The 25906-nt window shown below is 36.5% G+C and overlaps 1 protein-coding gene across 1 annotated transcript in view; it reads right to left on the reverse strand.

Moving 5' to 3' along the window:
• LOC102806067 (inositol 1,4,5-trisphosphate receptor-like) overlaps positions 1-25906 on the reverse strand; it is a 160623-nt gene that overhangs the window by 74876 nt on the left and 59841 nt on the right. Inside the window, exons 15-30 of the mRNA XM_085497225.1 lie at positions 23231-23403; positions 21637-21678; positions 19466-19585; positions 19089-19292; positions 18411-18662; positions 15328-15484; positions 14793-14952; positions 10092-10303; positions 9679-9860; positions 9058-9223; positions 8489-8674; positions 7672-7773; positions 4943-5080; positions 4607-4732; positions 1725-1925; positions 928-1179 (exon numbers count right to left, since the gene is read on the reverse strand). Of these exons, the coding sequence (XP_085353351.1) occupies positions 928-1179; positions 1725-1925; positions 4607-4732; positions 4943-5080; positions 7672-7773; positions 8489-8674; positions 9058-9223; positions 9679-9860; positions 10092-10303; positions 14793-14952; positions 15328-15484; positions 18411-18662; positions 19089-19292; positions 19466-19585; positions 21637-21678; positions 23231-23403 (2673 nt within the window). The remainder of the gene's footprint in view (positions 1-927; positions 1180-1724; positions 1926-4606; positions 4733-4942; positions 5081-7671; positions 7774-8488; positions 8675-9057; positions 9224-9678; positions 9861-10091; positions 10304-14792; positions 14953-15327; positions 15485-18410; positions 18663-19088; positions 19293-19465; positions 19586-21636; positions 21679-23230; positions 23404-25906) is intronic.

A 25906-nucleotide genomic window follows, 5' to 3' on the forward strand; every position in this document is an offset into this window, starting at 1 on the left:
TGCATGGCATTTGATTTACACTCACCTCTGGTAAGCAGTCGTTGTGAGTAACAACTGTTATGATATCATCCAAAGGTAACAATGCATGGCATTTGATTTACACTCACCTCTGGTAAGCAGTCGTTATGAGTAACAACTGTTACGATATCATCCAAAGGTAACAATGCATGGCATTTGATTTACACTCACCTCTGGTAAGCAGTCGTTATGAGTAACAACTGTTACGATATCATCTAAAGGTAACAATGCATGGCATTTGATTTACACTCACCTCTGGTAAGCAGTCGTTATGAGTAACAACTGTTACGATATCATCCAAAGGTAACAATGCATGGCATTTGATTTACACTCACCTCTGGTAAGCAGTCGTTATGAGTAACAACTGTTACGATATCATCCAAAGGTAACAATGCATGGCATTTGATTTACACTCACCTCTGGTAAGCAGTCGTTATGAGTAACAACTGTTACGATATCATCCAAAGGTAACAATGCATGGCATTTGATTTACACTCACCTCTGGTAAGCAGTCGTTATGAGTAACAACTGTTACGATATCATCCAAAGGTAACAATGCATGGCATTTGATTTACACTCACCTCTGGTAAGCAGTCATTATGAGTAACAACTGTTACGATATCATCTAAAGGTAACAATGCATGGCATTTGATTTACACTCACCTCTGGTAAGCAGTCGTTATGAGTAACAACTGTTACGATATCATCTAAAGGTAACAATGCATGGCATTTGATTTACACTCACCTCTGGTAAGCAGTCGTTATGAGTAACAACTGTTACGATATCATCTAAAGGTAACAATGCATGGCATTTGATTTACACTCACCTCTGGTAAGCAGTCATTATGAGTAACAACTGTTACGATATCATCCAAAGGTAACAATGCATGGCATTTGATTTACACTCACCTCTGGTAAGCAGTCGTTATGAGTAACAACTGTTACGATATCATCCAAAGGTAACAATGCATGGCATTTGATCTCTGTGTAAACATTCTTTCCTTCTGTGCAACAAGCTAATAAATGTACCAGATTTATATGATAGAGTAGCGGACTAGCATTATCCATACGCTCTCTTTCCGATCTCATCAGTTCTATGAGGCTTTGAAGTAGGGCCTTGTCATTATAGAATAGTAAAACATCATCACCAACATTCACCAGCTGACAAAAAATAAAATTGTAATTAATTTAACGATGTAATTAATTATGCAAATCAAATCTGATCACAATAAACTTGACTCTCACAAATGTTATAATTGTAGTTTACAATAACAGTTTTGTAACCACAAGAACAAAACAATGTGCTCCTCTATATTTATTTATTCATTTATTTATTTATATATTTATTTATTTACTTTATTATTGACTCTTACACAATCCCCGGAGAGAAAAAAAATGGTCACAAAGTACGAGAAAAAAAAACATAAAAACAATCACTAAATTACTAAATAATACAAAATCTCTAAAATACTAAATTGACGGCAGGCATTAAGATGTCAAGTAAGATCCTGCTTCCTGACTTTGAAGCTTTTATTTATGAACTGTGCTAGTGGTATAATAACGGTTTCATTCTGTAACAATTCCATACTATTTCCTCATCTACATTAAATTGATTGATTGAATATCAATGAAAAAGAGACACTTTTAAAATCACAAGTTGACATATTCATACAATTCTCAGTAATAGTGATACATTATTACTTTACCTCAGCCATGACCATATCCTGTGTTTTTCTGATATACTGCCCCTCAGCTTTCACTATTGTCTGAAGAAATTTTAAGTACTCCACATGTCGTCCATGTGTCTCAATACAATGCACAAAATGTTGTACAACTTTCTCATTTATTTCGTTACATAACGACACATTGTCCATGTATATGTGACGCATCGTCTGTGCTTCCAGTAACTGAAATAAAACCAAGGAGAGTTATCACTTATGAGTGACATGTGATTAAATATTGGAAACATCAGGATGTAATAAATCTGCCCTGTCAGAAAGCCTTGTCTAATTATTTACGTTCAATTATAGATGTATTATAGTCCTCTACTCATAGTCATACTGTGATATCACATGTATACAAATGATCTGTCATGAAATAATTAACAAATAAAATGCTGTGTATTTATTACATATGTAATGGCAGAATTGTTCCAGTGGTTCCAGTCAGGTATATCAAATCCCTAATGTAGTTAAAGGGTAAAGTTTACATTGATGGTTTATTTCCAGGTTTTGTACACACATATACATACAACTTCATGGAATCTTGATACACATATTTTTGTTTTACCGATCTGATGGCTGCCTGGCGGCTATTTTATTTTCAAAAACGCTGTTCTAGTGTCATACAGTTGTATCTTTCATATGCTAGGATGGATATCATTCAAGAGCCCGAGAACTGATGAAACAATAGCAGAAAGTTTTTAATTTTTATGCATTTTTAGAATGAATCAATGTTAAACTGTAAATAGCTCCCGTGTGATCAGAGCATGTATTATAAAGGTATAGGCTTTGCCTAATAAGTGAATGTAATTGCATGTAGGTCAATCCATCAATAAAATTGATCAAGATACTTGAGAATCTATGACATACTGTATATGGAAACACATGATTTTGATATGGGCATTTTGAAAAACATGCAAGGACACTATACTTGTAAACAAAGGGCACTAATGAGGCACTCTATGAATGAGGTATTTCTAGAGGTCGGGGTTTGTCTCGTCTGCAGTTGAATAATTTTTGCTTTGATTTTTTTGTGGGTTTTTTTCCCAATGCGACTTAATTTCACTTGTTTTTTTTTAATTCTTGGTAATTAGTGTCATTAGCGATGGAGTAGTAAAAACCGCAGTGCAGCAAATCGGGATAGATCTTCCTGACGCATTGGGCAAATTTCGCTATTTTCGCTGACAAGTAAAATCTGCTAAATTAAACCTACGTCAACATGTAAAGTAACAACAGATTGTTTCCTTGACAGATTCTTGAAATTAAATCATCAAAATAGTACAACTAAAAAGTCTGTACAACATACCTAGAACAGATAAATAAAAACATCGTAGTTTAATGTTCGTCCGGACTTTGAGCCCTTGAAAGTAAGTGATCCAGCCCTTACATACGCCAACGATTGAAATTTGTTTAATTGCTATCAAATTATCGCTTGAAAAAAAAAATTCATTTGTGAGACGTGCTTTTGATACAAACCGAACATCGCGATCGACCCTACACAAAACTACCGCCATTTTGTCTTCCTTGTCCTCGTTCGGCAAAAACAAAAAACTCGCATATCTACAATTTTTTTAATGAGTGCATTTTTGTTTAAAAATATCAAACAAGAATAAATACTAAGTAAAATATCAACTGCTTCGTTTTATTTGAATAAGATGGAAACCATGCGAAAACAAATGTGAAACATTACTGTATGCTCGAGGAGAAGACACTGGGAGTCGTGTCGAAAGTTACGCGGCTATTGTCTAAGCGACGCAGGCCCGAGGAGAACACTGTACATGTAACCAGCACATTTACGAATCAAGATTGGTAGAAAGTTGTACGGCATCTGTCCTCGATTGTGTCTATTGATGAATATGACGCACAAAGTGAAATTGAGCTTGCGTTCATGAAAATCGGAAAGAGTACTGCTTTTTCGTCAAACTGAAAAAATGGACGCGTCACTCTTGTAACTGCGCATGCGTACTCCCCATACTCACATTCATTTGATGTTTTTAGTCGCTGTATCTGCTCAAATAACATCCATCATGATATAATAAATCATTATATACTAAAATTCGCAAATTTGCAGACCTTCCAATGAAATATTACCAGTTTTTTTTTGCGACAGAATACATTATTGCAATATGCAAATTAGGCTACTCACCCTAGTCAAATATTTGTTAAGAAACTTGAAAGACTCTAAGTTATAAATTAATTTATGCAATAATTGACTGACTAATTAATATGCATGGAATTGCACCAGAATCTAATCAGCACATCTACTCATCATATATTAGCTGTGTGCCGAATTTCATTTGAATTGAAATTGTAGATCTTGAGTTATCAGTGGAACAAATATTAGTCACAGAGTCACAGAGTCACAGACACCGGTACCACATAAGCTCCGTTTCACGGGAGCTAAAAACAGCTGGCAGATGGCTATTTTGAATCAAATCACTAAACAAAGACACATGCTAATATATACCCCTAATAAGTATTATGTGTCAAGTTTGAATGTATTTGATCCAGACATGTCTGTGAGATATGATTGTGGAATAACATTTATTTGAAAAAGAAATGGCCACCAGGCAGCTATTTAAAATATGATCTGTAAAACAAAGGGGTGGATGAGGTTTCATGATGCTCACAATATGTAGAAAATTTTAACAAAATTTGTCTCTGCACAGCTGAGATTTGATGCTGTACATACACGGCAAGCATTACACCAGATATATTGGAATAATAGTATGGCAAATCTGGGAGAATAATTTAAAGCGTTTTGTTGGTGAACAGAATTGGGCCAGTGAATACGTAACTTGATGGAATGTCGCAGTCTAGACAGGTGTAATTTTCAGAACAATAACAAAAACAAGTTAGGAACTTACCCCAGGTGTGAGAAAAAGCTCACTTTGTTTATGAAGTAAAGCCTGATTTGATGGATTTCCCATGCAGAAATTTTGTAGAAATGCATGTGCTAGTCTCATTAACTCTTGCATTCTGATGTCTTCACTCTAAAATACAGAGAGTACATCGGTATCAATCAAACCACAATACATACATATTACTATCCAATATATGGAAACTACCATCCCAAATATGTGTTCAACCTTATACAGTTTTTTTCTACTAATAGGATTTTAAATACTTGCCCATTTAAAATTGTGATTATACCAATATTTATATAATGTTTATCTATTGAACACCATTTGTATTGCAATTACCTTTTCATATGGTATCTGTAGTAACTCCAACACCACTGTATGAGCCCCCATATTACGTAAAAGTCTTTGTTCATGCTTTCGGTTCTTCTTGCCATTCATATTTTCAGAAACACAAAGTTTACTAAGACGAATCAGCACCTACAAGAAACGAATAAATTTAGAAATGTTAAATATATTGAAGTGCTGAGTACACAAAGCCAGGGTTAGACTATGCATAGTTTCTGGCAGTGTACTGTATCAGGGTTAGACCATGCATGGTTTCTGGCAGTGTACTGTATCAGGGTTAGACTATGCATGGTTTCTGGCAGTGTACTGTATCAGGGTTAGACTATGCATGGTTTCTGGCAGTGTACTGTATCAGGGTTAGACTATGCATGGTTTCTGGCAGTGTACTGTATCAGGGTTAGACTATGCATGGTTTCTGGCAGTGTACTGTATCAGGGTTAGACCATGCTTGGTTTCTGGCAGTGTACTGTATCAGGGTTAGACCATGCATGGTTTCTGGCAGTGTACTGTATCAGGGTTAGACCATGCATTGTTTCTGGCAGTGTACTGTATCAGGGTTAGACCATGCTTGGTTTCTGGCAGTGTACTGTATCAGGGTTAGACCATGCATGGTTTCTGGCAGTGTACTGTATCAGGGTTAGACCATGCATTGTTTCTGGCAGTGTACTGTATCAGGGTTAGACCATGCATTGTTTCTGGCAGTGTACTGTATCAGGGTTAGACTATGCATGGTTTCTGGCAGTGTACCTTATCAGGGTTAGACTATGCATGGTTTCTGGCAGTGTACTGTATCATGGTTAGACCATGCATGGTTTCTGGCAGTGTACTGTATCAGGGTTAGACCATGCATTGTTTCTGGCAGTGTACTGTATCAGGGTTAGACCATGCTTGGTTTCTGGCAGTGTACTGTATCAGGGTTAGACTATGCATGGTTTCTGGTAGTGTACCTTATCAGGGTTAGACTATGCTTGGTTTCTGGCAGTGTACTGTATCAGGGTTAGACTATGCATGGTTTCTGGCAGTGTACTGTATCAGGGTTAGACTATGCATGGTTTCTGGCAGTGTACTGTATCAGGGTTAGACCATGCATTGTTTCTGGCAGTGTACTGTATCAGGGTTAGACCATGCATAGTTTCTGGCAGTGTACTGTATCAGGGTTAGACTATGCATGGTTTCTGGCAGTGTACTGTATCAGGGTTAGACCATGCATGGTTTCTGGCAGTGTACTGTATCAGGGTTAGACCATGCATTGTTTCTGGCAGTGTACTGTATCAGGGTTAGACCATGCATTGTTTCTGGCAGTGTACTGTATCAGGGTTAGACCATGCTTGGTTTCTGGCAGTGTACTGTATCAGGGTTAGACCATGCATGGTTTCTGGCAGTGTACTGTATCAGGGTTAGACTATGCATGGTTTCTGGCAGTGTACTGTATCAGGGTTAGACTATGCATGGTTTCTGGCAGTGTACTGTATCAGGGTTAGACCATGCTTGGTTTCTGGCAGTGTACTGTATCAGGGTTAGACCATGCATTGTTTCTGGCAGTGTACTGTATCAGGGTTAGACCATGCATTGTTTCTGGCAGTGTACTGTATCAGGGTTAGACCATGCATTGTTTCTGGCAGTGTACTGTATCAGGGTTAGACCATGCTTGGTTTCTGGCAGTGTACTGTATCAGGGTTAGACTATGCTTGGTTTCTGGCAGTGTACTGTATCAGGGTTAGACTATGCATGGTTTCTGGCAGTGTACTGTATCAGGGTTAGACTATGCATGGTTTCTGGCAGTGTACTGTATCAGGGTTAGACCATGCTTGGTTTCTGGCAGTGTACTGTATCAGGGTTAGACCATGCATGGTTTCTGGCAGTGTACTGTATCAGGGTTAGACCATGCATGGTTTCTGGCAGTGTACCTTATCAGGGTTAGACTATGCATGGTTTCTGGCAGTGTACCTTATCAGGGTTAGACCATGCATGGTTTCTGGCAGTGTACCTTATCAGGGTTAGACTATGCATGGTTTCTGGCAGTGTACTGTATCAGGGTTAGACCATGCATGGTTTCTGGCAGTGTACTGTATCAGGGTTAGACCATGCATGGTTTCTGGCAGTGTGCTGTATCAGGGTTAGACTATGCATGGTTTCTGGCAGTGTACTGTATCAGGGTTAGACCATGCATGGTTTCTGGCAGTGTACTGTATCAGGGTTACCCCATGCATGGTTTCTGGCAGTGTACCTTAAAGATTTACCATTCCTATTTTATAGCTAAGCTTATACTCTTATACACACTGTTCACTCATGCTTGGTACATGTTAGGTTATTTCAACAGCAGGTGGCAGCCTTGTGAATTAATGGTACCATAGTTGACACACACACAAATTATTTTGAAGGTTAATGGTTTTTTGTTCCTATAAGTTGTCACACAAAAGTTTTAAATTTGAATTTGCTGGTGCTTGTTTAGTGAAATGATTCTTAAAGGGCGATGGTCCTCAGGCAGTACGTGTTGAAATGTCATGTAAATAAACAATGTGTTTTACATGCTGTATATACGTTGCTATGAGTCCCATATCGAACAGGACGCGGCGTGACGACTGCCGCCCTTTAACTTTGAACTTTGCCCTTTAATTAAACATGGGCTGATGAACACTGCATACTGGTACATGTATATAGTATTCAAACCTGATTATCATTTGACAGTGATGCCCAAACTAAGACATAAGACCACAACTCACCTCTTGTATTGCTTTGTAGTTCTTCTTAGATGCATTATCCATGGATGGTCCTAAATCTAAGTCTATAGGCGATCCATTGCTTACAGATGAACTTGATAACGTCTATGAAGTGAATAGTCATGGGTGATGTTAATTTTGTTGTTAATTTAATATGAGGGGATATATTATGTTTTAAAAATCACTAGTACCGGTATTTCTTGTTTTACATGGGAAACGCGTGCCCAGAACCAGAGTCAAGACATATGGCGATCGCTCATTCTCACATGCTTCTCCGTCATTATGGAATCAGTCACCAACAGACATTCGTTATGAAGCCAGTTTAAACATTTTCAAATCTAAACTCAAAACTTATATGTTTCAGAGAGCATTTCTGTGAACTGACAGCGTCATTGGGCATCATCATGATGGATATTAGGCGCTATACAAACTCTTAATTATTATTATTATTAAACGCTACAATTGCCATTACATCAACATTAAGGATTCAATGACGATACAATGCAACATAATAATATTAAACTTGAGTCTTTCTAGTTCGGCAGTTTAGTCACGTATGTGTTATATCTTGAAGAAGAAGAATTAATGCTGCATTGAGGTTAGGAGTGTATTCCAGAACTGACTTGCATCGATGGAAACGGAATAATACAATTACATTGTATATGGTTACAGTACTGTTTGCAGTGTGTGGTGAGGATGGGTGCTTCTGCTCTTCATTGACACACATCACAATGAAATCTATAAACCAAATATGGGCAATCTTGACAATGAACTAAACAATATATCAGATTTTTTCCAGAATACTGAATTTGTATCCTACCTTTCCGGGTTTCTTCTTCTCTTTTCCTCCTTTATCTTTGCTGTCTTTTTTGTCTTTTTTCTTTTTGTCACTTTTACATTTAAAAACCCATAATTCAGACTTTTCTACCAGCAGCCTCAAGTCATCCAGATCAGTTTTTATTTGTTTGTAATTTTCAACATCACTAGATGAGATCAACAATTGCACCTACAAAAATAGTATATACAAGAACAGAATTTTACTTGATATTCATCTATTGTGACTTGATATTGATCTATTGAGTTGATATTCATCTATTGACTTAAAATTTATCTAATAGTAGCGTTCACTTACAGCTCCTTAGCACAGGCTAAGAGGTCAAATACTTTAACCAGTGCTGAGAAAACCTGCGTAAACACTAAGTACAAATTAAATCTGGTTCGTTTTTAAGACACGATCCTCTGTTCCCTCCTGAACGCATTTGAGTATAGCTGATATGACATATGAAATTAGCTTAAATCTTAGCCCATACTTCATGTAGCGTGAGCACTACTAATATTCTGCTATTTTCTTAATATTTAACTATTGACTTGAAATTTGATGTGACTTACTTGTTTGAAAGCATTGAGCACTTCTTGTCGTTGACTGAAGTGTCTGAATAACAGCTGAAGAGCTCCCGATACCAGTGGGGGATAATCATGCATAGTTAGATGTAGTAAAACACGCAGAAATGTTCGACCACCTTGTCCGTCTAAATCCAAGTCAGCATGGTCAGTTCTGATAAGAGACAAAATAGAGATGAATCGTATGAGTAATTCTCAATCAAAACAGACATATGGTTAGCATACATTATAAATATGTTCAGATATTACCACATTCAAAACGTGAAACTTATGTGATAGACACTTTGTGAATAAGCAAGAAAACCAGAATTACCGGTAACATCCCTGACGAAAACAACAAAAAGTTCTTTTACAGACTTACTCAATTGCATTTATATTTTCAGGAAAGTATGTTTGTCTTGCATTCAACTCACATTTCAAATGACTATATACCTGGATCTCCATCACATAACCACGTAAGTTGCATACTCTCATATTATGACTATAAACCCTTGTTGTTATGTACGTCATGCATTATAAATGGGTAAGCCACTGCTTTTAGAACCAGAGTGAAATGTTCATCACTACAGATAATCCCTGACTCTATCAAAATAAAAGCATATTACTTACGCTCCTCCAAACATAGCTTCTGCTTCGTCTCCAATCTTTTCAAGATTAATACCATTAGCATCAGGGGTTGTCAGTCCAATTGCAGGTCCTTCACCTTGGGATTCTTTATTCTCATCAAATTCTCTTTTGAAGATGGACAACAGACACGAGATGCGATAGTCCAATCTTACATTTAGAATGAACTGCCATAAAACAAAAAATAAAAAAAAATAATGAGAACTGAGAAAATTTAAACATGAGATGTCTATGACATGATATTGTTATTTCAAACTATTTTGCTACTATATAACTACTAAAAAAACCCAAAAAATGCAGTCAATTCCCCTACATTGTGGAAACATTATTTTCTAATAATTATTGGGTAAACTATAAATATACATGGATGTACCATGAAAAGTTAATCATCCTCTCACCTGTAGTATTTGAATAATTTTGAGTTTTGTTTCCATGACAAGTTCATCTTCTTTCTGTGTTTGAATTGCTGATGATGCTTTACTAGCAGCACTACTTGTACCGCTGACGTGAACAGATGTTGGTCCATTTGGAATGCCACCACTGCCAAGGACCATATTAGTCATGACAGCACCTGCCCCATGAATGGCTTTCAGAACACCACCTTTGCTTGCTACACAATGTATGAGAAATACATATAAGATTTAACTTCATGGTATTATGAAAATTAGACTGATCTTAGCCATGTATGTACAATTATTTATAATCATCTGATTGGAAATGAATGTAATATTTGTCAACAAACATGTAACTGTTAAAAGTCTCCCATGTTCTAATTCCAAGGTGAAAGGCAACTTTTTTTTAAACCTAAAAAGATGCACTATGAACATGTTCTAATTGTACACCAGTGGGACATATTTAGAGAAAAATTCATAAAAGTTAGTGTCCCAACCCATCAAAGATTGAGTCATTTAGCAAAGTCATAAAAGTTAGTGTCCCAACCCATCAAAGATTGAGTCATTTAGCAAAGTCATAAAAGTTAGTGTCCCAACCCATCAAAGATTGAGTCATTTAGCAAAGTCATAAAAGTGGGTGTCCCAATTTAACCCACACATAAAAGGCTTGTAGTACATAAATGTGGGCGTGTTTCAAAACATAAGGAAGAGGTGTACCATTCAATCAAAAAATCCACAGAATAGTTTAGTCCTCACTGTTATTAATTCATCAAAGCGTGTGTAAATCCATCAAAATGGAATAATTATTAAGGTGAGGAGCTACTGATGAGCTACATGAAAACTATCCTTAGAACACATCTTCAATAATCACAAGATGTGTTGGCTTATTAAACCCTATCCGTTGAAGACTTCATGGATTTTAATATATGCTACAGATCAATTATCAAGAGGATTATATAATGTTAGTAATTTGTTTACAACCATAGCAATACAGGCTAGTGATCAGTCTAAAGTGCGGAAACATGTAAGTATGATGTTAAATAGAAGTAAAAACTATTAAATTCAATGAATACAAAATTATTTTAAAATGCTGAAACATAAAGTAAATAAAGAAATAAAGTTACATGTAGCTAACACCACACTGGAAAAAAAAACGTAAATGTTAAATAGAAACTGAGAAATAAACAATGAATTCTAACCACATAAACAAAGTGGGAGGAAAAAATTCAAAATTGATACACGCAATGATGCAGTATATTAATTCTGAATCAAAAAATCAAAATGTGTTAATGTGGAAATACTGGCAAGCAACGTGTAACAAAAATAGAAATCTATTCTATTCTATTCTATTCAGAAACTAAACAAACCATTGAAAGCATAAGAGACCAGTACAAAAATTGAATTTTCTTTTTGATATTTGTAAATATTTCTGATTGACAGAAAAAAAATGTACATGCTTTGAATTTTTGAGGTCAACATGCTTTTAGATGTGTTGAAAAAAATTACTACACCTGTCCGTTTTTTTGTTGGATCTTCAGGTATGAAGAAGATAAATGAAAGAGAAATAAAAAGATGAAGAAAGAATGCCAGGATAGAAAACATGATATGATGAAGATGTTGATGATGTTATACATTTATGAAGATTCTCACATACCATAGGTGAGAAATACTATGTATGTTCACAGTGTATTATATAATGGATATTAAAAACTCTGGAAATTGAAATGAAAGTTCTGAAAATAATTCTAGATCGTCATTTGTTGAGAAATTTATTTTGTCTGTGAAATGAGCCATTTATTTGAATCATAGCACAGAAGACTGTCTAAACAAAACTTTATGTTAACTGAAACCTTGAACTTGGTGATAAACTCTGCAAACCAAAACTCTTTTAACTGACCAATTAATTCAGCCACTCTGGTGTTCCATTTAGACAGGAGTTTACATTTGCATAACCAATGAATTAACTCCTCTATGAATATTATTAGCATATATTATGGAATGAACCATGCAGAAGGATATATAGTAGATAATTCTTGAGGAAGTGACCATGAGAGAAATGGGATAGGATTATAAAGTTTCAGAAACGCAATGACATGTCAAACTGCATGCATTTCTAGTCAATACTATGATGCACTGAAAGAAGATGAAAACATGCATATAAGGATGCATACACCAACCCAGAAAAAAAGGCTTTGATTTTAAACTCCTTAATTACTACTAGAAATTTATGATTCTGACTCTATGGACAAGAAAACTTAGTTCAAATCAAACATCAGTTTGTAATACCGTGGAATGGAAAGCGAGACAATAGAGAATAAAACACTAGGAAGATAGAAAAAAAGAACACAGTTTATTATATGTCAGTACTATGAATAATATAGATTTACTAAACACAACAAACTTTGAAATAAAACCAAGCATGGTTTCAAAAGTCTGGTGAGCATAATATTGCAGTGTTAATACTACCAATCAGAAGATCAATTCTTAGACTTGGCTGTGCATAATGTGAATACACAGAAATAAATGAAATTATTGTAAGAAAAATTACGAAGAGAGTTTGCATTGTAATAGAACATGTATGCATGTATTAATGAGACTCTACTGCACCTGTTTTATGTGGTTCTATAGAAAGACCGTTAGGTTAGCATGAAACAAATGGTACATTTAAAGCAGATGTGAGTGAGTTCTTACGGTGCAATAAGCAAGAAAATGCAGGAGGTTATGGTTACATGATGTGTTACTGCAAGATGTAAGAGTTGGTGCCAGCTATTGCCTTTTTCAACAGTGCACTTTCATTTCCTACTTTCACAAAATTCACCAGATGGGTCCCAGTGAAGTTTGTATTGACAGTTACTGTTTGCATGGGTTATGCAGAAATCAGTAAGTCAAAATAGCAGCCATGGCTGAACTTTGTTTATGTGTGTGATTATTTAGGATCAACTGAGGGGCATGTACCAAAATTATTACAGCCAAATATTGGAGCACACATTCCTTGAACAGAGAACGTTTGTTCTCATATTAAGCACATGATTATCTGTGCATGAACCAAACATCTATCTTGAGTCAGTAACACAGATAAAAGAGAGTACAGTTATAAACTGGTGAATGAATAAAACACAAAACTTTACTTTTGAAGTACTGCATTTCTATCATTTCAAGTACATGTGTTTATTAAAGCATTTCTGCAGCAATAAAAGGGGCATGTATGACGTTTTAAATAACTTTTTAACACAAATAAAAACAACTACCAGTAATTCAAAGCTGAGAAAGACAATACACACAGTGACCAAGGGAAGCAACTCTTCATAGAATGAGTCTATTTGGTTTGGTGAAGGATGTTGTACCCTGTGTGCAGTCTAACTAATCAGAACATTTGAATCTAACATTGTCATAAAAACAATTATTGAACATCTGTCACGGTAACGCCATAAGATACAGCATGCCGTAATTTTGTGGTATTTTACAGGGTATTTTCATCCTACCATATTAGGAAATGCGAATTCCAAATATGTAATGATTACGCGTGTAAGCGTTCTCTATTATTAAAAACAAATATGGACAGCCGCCACCAGGATTTGACCCAACCCATACAAAGAAGTTCGCTGATTCTGTTCTAAACTTTTTCGATTTTGGCATTTCCATGATGTATCCTTGGTAGGAAAAGATGTATAATAATAAGGTTATTAGGAGGATACCTTAAAGTATGCACTCAAACAGTACATCGTCGCATTGACCTCTGCTTCGTGCATACTTTAAGGTACATAACCTCATATTATGTTCTACCAAAGTCAGACGTCATAGTAAATATTGTTTAAATTTGCCTTACAAAGAGAATATAAATACAAGACCTATTTAAGACTTTTTATGGTGTGGAAACCAAATGAGATGATAACATATTCACATATTTATGGGTACATATCAGTCAAGTTTTTTACCCAGAATCTGTGAAACCAGAATACGGCAAGAATTTGTTGTTTGGGTGACGTGGTTATGTGATAATAATGTATGTAACGACATTTTTACAGCACTGTGTACATCTTTAAAATTACAGTCTAGTACATGTACATTAAGAAGTTTTAATGAATGAGGCATGATTCTGTGAAGATTTACTAACAGCGCCATATTGTTTCATACATCAAACAGCAATATTGACAGGTAAATTGCTGACTGCTTTGCTTTGTGTGTCATGACATACATGTAGTTGAAAAGTTTCATCAAATTGATTCAAAACCAACGTCAACAGGAGTCATCAAACTAATACTGAGGGACATGAATTTAATTTACTTCATCCATTCCTAAAAAAAAATTTATTTCATCCATTCCTAAATAAAAATACTGTATGCAAAATAGCAATGTTATCCAAGCAAATTAAACATAATGTATGTACGGATGCAGCCTGTCAGAACACAGATGATGATGTGTCTAATGCATGACATACATGTAATGCTAGTAAATGTGTGCATTACAGACAGCCTCTTAAGCATGGTTTGATAATTACAATCACACAATGATCTCAAAAGGCACACACAAGTCAACAAATTTGCTGCCATGTCGCTGTTTGGGTGTATATTGCAGTGACAGTAATTTGATTCAACGGTCCACACGGAATTAATTAAATGAAACTGTTACAAGACTTAAACATGAAATTCAAAATATCATGAAATCATGAGACCCAAAAAACTGAATCTATGCATTCAATTAGCTTACCTGCTTCAGCAATGGCTTTTTGGTCCAATTTACTGAGAGGAATACCAGCCGGGGTGGTTTGGGTACAATCTAATATTGACAGCAATGTCTTAGTGAGTCTCAATAGATCACTAAAGCTATAAAACCCAAAATATATCAAGTGTTTGGCAAGATTAACAACCTGCAATTAACAAAATACATGATTATTGCATTTACCGTTATGGTAGTATAACCACATTAATGAACACACAGGTGTGCATAAGATCTAAGATTCACTCTAACAAAGATTGATTTTTCAAACAGGCTGTGACTGAATTTGAGAATAATTTTAGCAACACAGGTTTGGTCTGTATCTTACAAAATCAGGAAGAAATCTTTCATTTGAAACCAAAGTTGTCATTACTTGGTTGATACATTATTGAATACACACCCACAACAGTCGTTTCTGAGACTGCTTACCTATTTTTTTTAAATAACAAATTTTTGATGAATACAAGCAATTTATTTATTTGGTTGAACTGCAATATGATAATTAAACAATAGTCTCACCACATACCTCAAAAGTGAGTTTATTTTGTTCCTTATCAGCAAAAGACCAACTTGACCCAACCACATTACACAGATAGTCCTCAACAAACATGATGGTTTGATGAAATTTAGGTTTAACTTCGTCCTTGGCTTGATTTGGACCAGTCTGAGTATTGGAGTCGTAACTGTGGAAATAAGATATATCATGAATGAGGACGATCTGAAATCTAATTATAGATTCCAAGCAAGTTTATGAAAGACCATGCAATGTTAGAATTAAGACAGAAAGAGGTAACAGATATAAGTATTATAAACACAATGACTCTGTCGCTGTTGTGAAAGTTTACCATTGAATAAACATTGCCACACCAAACTAAAATATAGGGTTGTAATATTTTATGGAACATGGTGTTTATGGGTCCTGTGTTAATACAGTCTGAGAGAGAATGAATTGTGCTGCATCTAAAGGGTATATTGACTAATACTATACTTGTTAAATTCCCTTAATTTGGGCAGAAGAGAAAAATGGTTCGGTGATGTCTCATCAGTTTTATAATTACGTTTTCCTTTGATGCATACATTTTCCCAAATACATTGTCTGTGAAGAGTGTTTTCAAACAAAATAAAATATAAGATGAAATATCACAACACACCATGCCACACCACACAAGGTCATCGCCTTTCAAATATCAACATTTTTTATTTTTTAAGAACATCGATAGACAATTTTGTTGGTAAGATACACATCTAAATTACAAAAATATGACCAGTTCAGGATGTCATAATAAACGTATGAGTTACATCTGTTTTAAGTATTGTTGGTGCACCATTAATTGGTGACCAATCTAGTGTCTAATGGCAACACCTATGTTGGTGCAGCATTGGTAACCATTTTATTCTATAATGATAGACAGAGGCCTTGGTGACCATTCTATTCCATTGGTGACCAAGTTTAATGATTCAGACAGCCATGTTGGTGCAGCATTGGTGAGCATTTTATTCTATATTGGAGGAGAAGCACTGGTGACCATTGTTTTCCATAATGGAGGTGCACCAATGGTGGCCAAGCTAGTCAACAATGGAGACACCCATGTTGCTGCAGAATTGGTGATCATTTTATTCAATATTGGAGGGGGAGCACTGGTGACCATTGTTTTCCATAATGGAGGTGCACCAGCGGTGGCCAAGCTAGTCAACAATGGAGACACCCATGTTGGTGCAGAATTGGTGACCATTTTATTCAATATTGGAGGGGAAGCACTGGTGACCATTGTTTTCCATAATGGAGGTGCACCAATGGTGGCCAAGCTAGTCAACAATGGAGACACCCATGTTGCTGCAGAATTGGTGATCATTTTATTCTATATTAGAGGGGAAGCACTGGTGACCATTGTTTTCCATAATAGAGGTGCACCAATGGTGGCCAAGCTAGTCAACAATGGAGACACCCATGTTGGTGCAGAATTGGTGACCATTTTATTCAATATTGGAGGGGAAGCACTGGTGACCATTGTTTTCCATAATGGAGGTGCACCAATGGTGGCCAAGCTAGTCAACAATGGAGACACCCATGTTGCTGCAGAATTAGTGACCATTTTATTCAATATTGGAGGGGAAGCACTGGTGACCATTGTTTTCCATAATAGAGGTGCACCAATGGTGGCCAAGCTAGTCAACAATGGAGACACCCATGTTGCTGCAGAATTGGTGATCATTTTATTCAATATTGGAGGGGAAGCACTGGTGACCATTGTTTTCCATAATGGAGGTGCACCAGCGGTGGCCAAGCTAGTCAACAATGGAGACACCCATGTTGGTGCAGAATTGGTGACCATTTTATTCAATATTGGAGGGGAAGCACTGGTGACCATTGTTTTCCATAATGGAGGTGCACCAATGGTGGCCAAGCTAGTCAACAATGGAGACACCCATGTTGCTGCAGAATTAGTGACCATTTTATTCAATATTGGAGGGGAAGCACTGGTGACCATTGTTTTCCATAATAGAGGTGCACCAATGGTGGCCAAGCTAGTCAACAATGGAGACACCCATGTTGCTGCAGAATTGGTGACCATTTTATTCTATATTAGAGGGGAAGTGCTGGTGACCATTGTTTTCCATAATGGAGGTGCACCAATGGTGGCCAAGCTAGTCAACAATGAAGACACCCATGTTGCTGCAGAATTGGTGACCATTTTATTCTATATTAGAGGGGAAGCGCTGGTGACCATTGTTTTTCATAATGGAGGTGCACCAATGGTGGCCAAGCTAGTCAACAATGCATGGAGACACCCATGTTGGTACTGCATTAGTGACCATTCTATACTATATTAGAGGTATTGGAGGGATAGTGCTGGTACCCATTGTTTTTTCCATAAAAGAGATGGACCACTGGTGGCCAAGCTAGTCCCTAATAGAGGCACCCAATTTGGTCGAGCAAGGTGAAGAATCCACACTGAAAAATTATGTAAAGCTGCTGAAGACAGAGGGTCTGAGGTAAACTGGATGTGAATTGAGAAGATCTGAGGTAAACTGAATGTGGGAAACAAACGGGTTTTAGCATGCTTAAGTTGACAAAGAAATGATTAAATAACAAATGACAAAATTGTAAACTAGATTTATGAGTCATGTCATGTCAATATTAAAACTGTCTTTAATAGAAAATGATTGGGTAAAGCGAGTGTGAAAAAAAGCATTCACTGAAATAGAGTTCAGAATAGAAGATATCTTACATATCAGCAAATAAATTTCTTTGATATTTGGAGTATCTGTGAAAGATGTGATTGGTATAAAAAAAAAACTTATCAGGTTTCAAAATGGTAAAAAAAATGACAGAAAAAAAAGACAAGTATTCAGAGAAAATGCATGGGTCATCAGAAAAACTAGGTGAGAAATCACTGTTCAGTTTCGTTGAGAAAATAATTCATACTGGAGAAAATAATTGTAAACAAACATACCTGTTCCCATGGTAAGAGTTTCAACCATCTTGGAATTTAGTGTCAATTATTATCAAAATTCCAATGTCACTTTTCAACATTGGTGAGATTTATTCATCAAAACAAGTTTCTCAGACAAATATATAAATTGAATCAAAGAAACTAATATACATACTCATCAATGGTTATCTTAGAAGGTATTTCTGACCATAATCTGGCATATTTGACTGGAGTAACTTGTTCTTGGGGATCTCTGTCAACATGCATGTGTAGCATGAGTCTTGTAAACGATGCTCTCAGATCATAGAGTAATAATTCATCCGACATACAACGTAGGATTAAATCAGTATCAAGCTGGGGTGAAATACTGTTAATGGCTAAATATTGGCGATCTAAACACATACGAGAGAATAAATCCAGTTGGTATCTGAAAATGAAATAGTTAAATAGATGTCACTGAGGTCCATTCTTGAATCTGCTCATAAAAGAAATGTTAAGATAGTCAGCATTTGATACAATACTGCAGTTTAACCAGCAAAGTTGAGTAACTTCAGAAAGCTTTTGAAAAATATCATGAGATGGTAATGAGAGAACATGACATTAACTTGTTGGCAATATCTTGCATACATCCAACGTGGTTTTTTTTTAATTTCTCAAATAATACCCTCTGTGACAAGTGCTATTTTAAAGCGGGGTGTCATAACCTGCACATGCGTCAGGAGGCCATTGTTTACAAACAAGCATCTACCCATGAGCCTTTGGGTTCTTAGCGTGTGTTGTTATCATCGTTTGGGACTCAATTCCCATGTGTGCGCAGGTGACGACCCCATCACTTTAATTCCTAGCTGTTTACCTGTAGTACATGAGTATATCAGAATCTTCTTTGATGTTTTCAGCTGCACCTAGTGCTAAGTCGCGTATTCCTTTATTCTTATAACTGTTGTCCCAGAACAGAATCACTTCCTCCTCTTCTTCAATAGTCACTATTGGTTCCATCTCCTCTGAGTCCCCATCACCTTCAACTTCAACTTCAACCTCAACTTGAGTACGAACCAGTCTGTGAATAAAAGATACATACAATATTATGCTAATGTTTCCTTACCACTGTCCATTTGTCTGGGTACAATGATACTGTACCCAAGAACATCACTTATGGATAAAATAAGATCAGTGTTTTTGTTTCAGGTTTGGGACATTTAAAGCTCTGACAAAACAGGTGATAATACCCACCTTGTTTCAATAAGAATATCTTGATTTTTAGCACTGAGTACAGCTTTACAAATTAGTTCTTGAGTTACTGGTATAGCTTGACTGTTGGAAACGCAGAGATCAGACAGATAATCAAGAAACCTGGAAATAAATATAAATAAATATTTCAACACAAAATAGATATAAGCAATAAATAAGTGTTTGTAAACCATGGTTGGACAGCATGTACACTGTGTGTAAACCATGGTTAGACAGCATGTACACTGTGTGTAAACCATGGTTAGACAGCATGTACACTGTGTGTAAACCATGGTTAGATAGCATGTACACTGTGTGTAAACCAAGGTTAGACAGCATGTACACTGTGTGTAAACCATGGTTAGACAGCATGTACACTGTGTGTAAACCATGGTTAGACAGCATGTACACTGTGTGTAAACCATGGTTAGACAGTATGTACACTGTGTGTAAACCATGGTTAGACAGCATGTACACTGTGTGTAAACCATGGTTAGACAGCATGTACACTGTGTGTAAACCATGATTAGACAGCATGTACACTGTGTGTAAACCATGGTTAGACAGCATGTACACTGTGTGTAAACCATGGTTAGACAGCATGTACACTATGTGTAAACCATGGTTAGACAGCATGTACACTGTGTGTAAACCATGGTTAGACAGCATGTACACTGTGTGTAAACCATGGTTAGACAGCATGTACACTGTGTGTAAACCATGGTTAGACAGCATGTACACTGTGTGTAAACCATGGTTAGACAGCATGTACGCGCACTATGTGTTCAACAACTGTAATATAAGAAATTATGTTTGAAATGAAAAATTAATAATTCCATATTTAGTAGTTCTAATAATTAATTCTACAAATGAGAATTTAACAACAACAAAAAGTTAACAGCACATGCAGCAACATATACAATGATTTGTTCACACAAATGAAAGGTCAGGCAAGGATATGATTGCCACTTCATTATTATATGTACCTCAATATGTAAGGGAATGAGGTTTTATAACCAGATGGTTTCCTATGAGTTAGGAATGACAGTAATTTGCTTGAATTTCAACAATGAATTAAACCTAAATTGCTAAATTAAAACCATAATACATATACATGTACTGTGCCTTATAATGGATCACCAAATCTATACTGTTATCATAGATGTGCTGATGTTATTGTCAAAAGTGATTAATTTACTGGAACTTGGGATAACAAAAGAAAAGATGGGTGGATAGTACAAGATAAAGGTAGTATTGATAAAACCCTGATTTGCAGACTGATCTGTGACACCTGTCCTATTGGTGAAACCCTGATTTGACAGACTGATCTGTGACACCTGTCCTATTGGTGAAACCCTGATTTGACAGACTGATCTGTGACACCTGTCCTATTGGTGAAACCCTGATTTGACAGACTGATCTGTGATACCTGCCCTCTTGGTAAAACCCTGATTTGTCGGACTAATCTGTTGTACCCATCCATTTGTAAAAACCTGATTGGACAGACTGATCTGTGAAACCTGCCCTCTTGGTAAAACCCTGATTTGACAAACTAATCTGTGGCACCTTTCCTATTGGCAAAACCCTGATTTGACAAACTAATCTGTGACACCCATCCTATTGGTAAAACCCTGATTTGACAGACTGATCTGTGACACCTGTCCTATTGGTAAAACCCTGATTTGACAGACTAATCTGTGACGCCTATCTTATTGGCAAAACCCTGATTTGACAAACTAATCTGTGACACCCATCCTATTGGTAAAACCCTGATTTGACAGACTGATCTGTGACACCTGTCCTATTGGTAAAACCCTGATTTGACAGACTAATCTGTGACGCCTATCTTATTGGCAAAAACCTGATTTGACAGACTAATCTGTGACACCTGTCCTATTCGTAAAACCCTGATTTGACAGACTAATCTGTGACACCTGTCCTATTGGCAAAACACTGATTTGACAGACTAATCTGTGACACCCATCCATTTGTAAAAACCTGGTTTGACAGATTGATCTGTGACACCATTCCTATTAATAAAACCCTGATTTGACAGACTGATTTGTGACACCCGTCCTATTGATAAAACTCTGATATGACAGACTGATTCATAACAAAAAAGATGGTTAGTAAATTAGTAATATTTGATAAATTTGGAAAGTGAATTGTCACACCTGTAGTCGCCAGACCGAATACTTGTCAGACTGGTGCTGGTTCTGTGAATAAAACATGATGATTTAAGAAATCAGCAGAAATGAACGTGACAACAAAGGGTAGGTGTAAGGGTAAAAGGGTAGGGGGGGGGTAAACAAGATTCATGTGGCTTCTACAAAAAAACATGGGAAAACACAAAGGGATAATTAACATTAAATAAATTGTACAGGGAATTCAGAAATATAATATTACAATGTGCGAGCAGATTATATTTGTAACTGTCACCATGTGCACATAACCTCATAAGGAAATTCCCATAAATCTGAATGAGAAGAAAGTCAGTGAAGGTGGACAAATATACAGCTTATCTTGTGCTGATTTGTAACAGTCATCCAAATTTGGTCACCTAATTCTTGGACTGATCAGATCACATAAGTTCAACAACCTGTTAATGAAACCACTAGCAAATGGGATTGATAATGCCACGGTACATAGCTCCATTGGTATGGTATTAATGTGTGTTTCAAAACTTTGAACAAACTAAGGACAGAAAAAATGATGGACATCACAAGCCCAAGTCATGTTCTGTAACTTTCTGAACTTTTTTGATGTAAACAACACACATCTGAACAACAACTTGCTGTTTAATGAACCATCTTACAAGTGTTGTTAAAATTAATGCATCCAAATTGACCATTTAAATAATATCAGATTGCATGTTGTATTTTATTGTATTATTAAACAGCCATTACTTACATGTATTGTACTCTATTCTCACAAAAAAGTTTCTCAGTGAAATTGGACTATTTGAGAAAAATTTCTTTTATTTCATGGATTTTGTATTCAAACACACCTGATTTAATTTGTTTTGAGATGAAATGGCTTAACAGTTGGTCTGGGGATTTATTATGTTAATAATTCATTGTTCACTCTGAAATGGATGTAATCTTCAAATCAGTGTGATTCTAATTTTGTTTTAGAGCAAAATATTGTAAGAATGTATAAAAAAGTAATTTGTTTGAAATATCTTCATTGATGCAATAGTATCTCAGCAATAATTTTCCACAGTTTTATTAAGACCAATAAATTGCTATACTGTAAAATACTGTAGCTGGAATTAATTTTCACTGAAAAGACTTTTTTGTTGTTTTTCATGAAGTTTACAATTGAATTGATTTTTGATGAATTGAAAGTTAAATGTAGGAAAACAAATTTTATTTTCACCATTTTAGCCAGTCAGCTAAAATAATGAATTCCAAGTGTGAATAAAGTAATTTCACAATCAGTCAAGGGAAAATTCAGTAAATGTTGAAGAGTGAAAAATGTCACTGGTCTCAGCAAACACTATCAAATTGTACAAACTGCCCACCATACAGTGTGCAAGTAATTATTCTCAATACTGCCACAAGATGGCGCTCTCTTTAAGAAGAATCACACTTCCTTAAATTCAGGATGGTTGCTTTTCTACTTTTCAATTTAAATGGGTCAAATTATCAAAAATACAGAATGAAAATTGCTTCTCATGCTGCAATATGCAGCACTTTATATTGTTACACATGTGGTGTTAGAAAGACAGATACTCAATCTAACATCACAAAGTAACTAGACACCGACCTGCACTCTTTGCTTTTTCTCACAAGACTGACAAATGTCTCAATTTCCGCTGACGTAATATGTTTTTCTAATAGTTTTCTATTGTTGTGCAATAAGGCAGTGATGGTATCTTCGGCTAAAACATCATATCCTATTTGTTTCTGCATAAAACCAAACTGTTTGGCAACATATTCCTATAATACAAACAAAAGTATTAACGTGAAAAGTCAGAACTCAATTTACAAAATGAGAGTAGGCAATGAAGATCTCATGTAAAGATAAACTTACAATTTCTAGAAATACTAAATGGAAATGATTGAATTAGTGAAAGAATTGTAGTATTTGTCTTGCACAGGTCATGCTAAACTGTCTCCTTCCTTATTCGCAAAACATATATTAAGTATGTTTTAAGCATGTATTAAGTATGTATTACGTATGTTTTAAGTATGTTTAAGCATGTATTAGGTATGTTTTAAGCATGTATTAAGTATGTTGTAAGCATGTATTAGGTATGTTGTAAGCATGTATTAAGCATGTTTTTCCTTTTGATGCGACTGGAATCCTGTTCATTTCAAAATTAAACATTTTTATCGTTATTACCATGTGGATACATATATTTTTCATGTTATTTAACCATAACTTCGCTTCTTTTTATCAGATTTACTTCATTGTTGTATGTAATTATCAGTGTTTATTATCTCCAGTTATGTTGTCAAGATTGAGTAGTTGTAATCAAAGTTTCTATAGTTTTATGCTGTTTTCGTGACGCAAAGAAACACACTTTGGCCTGTATTCAGCCATTTCTATCAGTTTACATAAGTGTATTCTCCCTGATTGGCTCAATTAAAACAACCAATCATATTAATTGACGCCAAGGATTAAAATTCTAAGGTGTGAATCCACCCTTGTCTTTAAATTGACAAAGAGTGTTAATTAAGACAGACTTCATCCTTTGTACTCCAAGTGATACATTGTTCCAAATCGTCCTAGCGTATGTATATAGTTTTCAACTAGCTCTATCTCATTGCTGTACAACTGAATAAATGCGTGTTCACCATTAGAACATTGCACACTGGTATACTGTCTACTGCTTGATGTATCTACAGTCTATCTGGTGAGATTTAAAGATCCTATACTGTTTGTGGCAGTTTTCCCCCACAAAATTGGTGCCGAGACCAGGATTCTCAACCAGACCTCCACGACTCAACGTCAGATCACAGCAAGCAATCATGCCAAGAACAGTTCAACTCATCCAGAAGCGGGATAAAGCTCGGACGCAACTCCGAAGAGTCCTCGAACCAGTTGAACTACTAGTCAATCAGTTCAATGAGCTACAAGACAAAGAGACCGCTCATCAAAATATACGCGTGCAGCAAGTGACGATAGAAAGAAAACTTAACGATCTCATTGCCGCTAACAAAGCAGTCATGGACGTCGTCGATGTTGACAGCCAAGAATTCGACGAAACAGAGTCGTACGAAGTCGATGTCAGCCACCGATGCACCCGACTCACGCTATTCTTGGAGGAACAAAATGCGACAGCCCAACGCGGTCAGCAGACCCAACGCGAGCCAGTCCAGCAAACCCAGGCAGCTAATCCGCCGCAACATCGACATAAATCAATACAATTACCCCAGCTCAAGATACCGACGTTCTATGGCGATTCACTACTATGGTCTTCATTTATTGACAGTTTCAACGCCGCTATTCACAACGATACGCAAATTCCACTGGTCCAGAAGTTTTCTTATTTGCGTAGTTTCACTGACGGAGAAGCTGGAAGACTAATCGACGGACTCCCGATCACCGAAGTAAACTACACAATCGCCTACGATCTCCTCAACAAAAGGTATGGACAAACCCAAGATATTATAAACGCTCACATGCGATCACTGTGGAACAGACCCGCACCGGAAAACAACCCAGCAAGCCTACGCCACTTTCACGATGATCTAGAAACGACCATCAGAGCATTAAGAGCCCTTGGACGTGACGAACAAAACTTCGGCGAGCTGCTAATACCAATGCTGTTAGACAAGTTACCTATCGATTTCCAGCGACAGTTAACGCGTGCGAAAGGAAGAAATGCGTGGACACTAACAACACTCAACGAAGCTATGATTAATGAGATCAGTGTACTTTCAGTCGGACATGAACCCACTATGTTTCAACCCGACACTTATCAACCAACCGTCTCTGCGTTCCGTACACAGGTAAATCGAACCCCAGTCGATAAATGTAACGAGACCAATCCTCAGAATATATCTGCCTTCCACGGATCTTCACAGCGACGTCCCCCGAGACAGTCCACGACGCGATACTCGAAAGGGAAGAATTACCAAAACTGTGCTTTCTGTGAGGGACCACACAAGTCGCTCAATTGCACAACGTATAACAATTACAAAGATCGCATAGACATTGTGAAACGCAACTCGTTGTGTTTCAATTGCCTCGGCAAGCACGCAGTGCGAGCATGCAGATCCCGTTTTACGTGCAGACAATGCCAAGGTAAGCACCACACGTCATTGCATACGGACAATAGCAATTCAACTTCAAACCCCAAATCATCCGAAGTGAACGTCCATTTCTCGCATGCTACTCGTAATTCTGAATCTCGGATTCAATCAGAGCGAAGAACATATACTACGCCTGAGCCCAAACTACGCAGAACTCTGCTGAAAACAGCTAAAATTCCTA

This window comes from Saccoglossus kowalevskii, chromosome 3, assembly GCF_978046115.1.
Source record: "Saccoglossus kowalevskii chromosome 3, keSacKowa6.1, whole genome shotgun sequence".
Taxonomy (NCBI): Eukaryota; Metazoa; Hemichordata; class Enteropneusta; family Harrimaniidae; genus Saccoglossus; species Saccoglossus kowalevskii.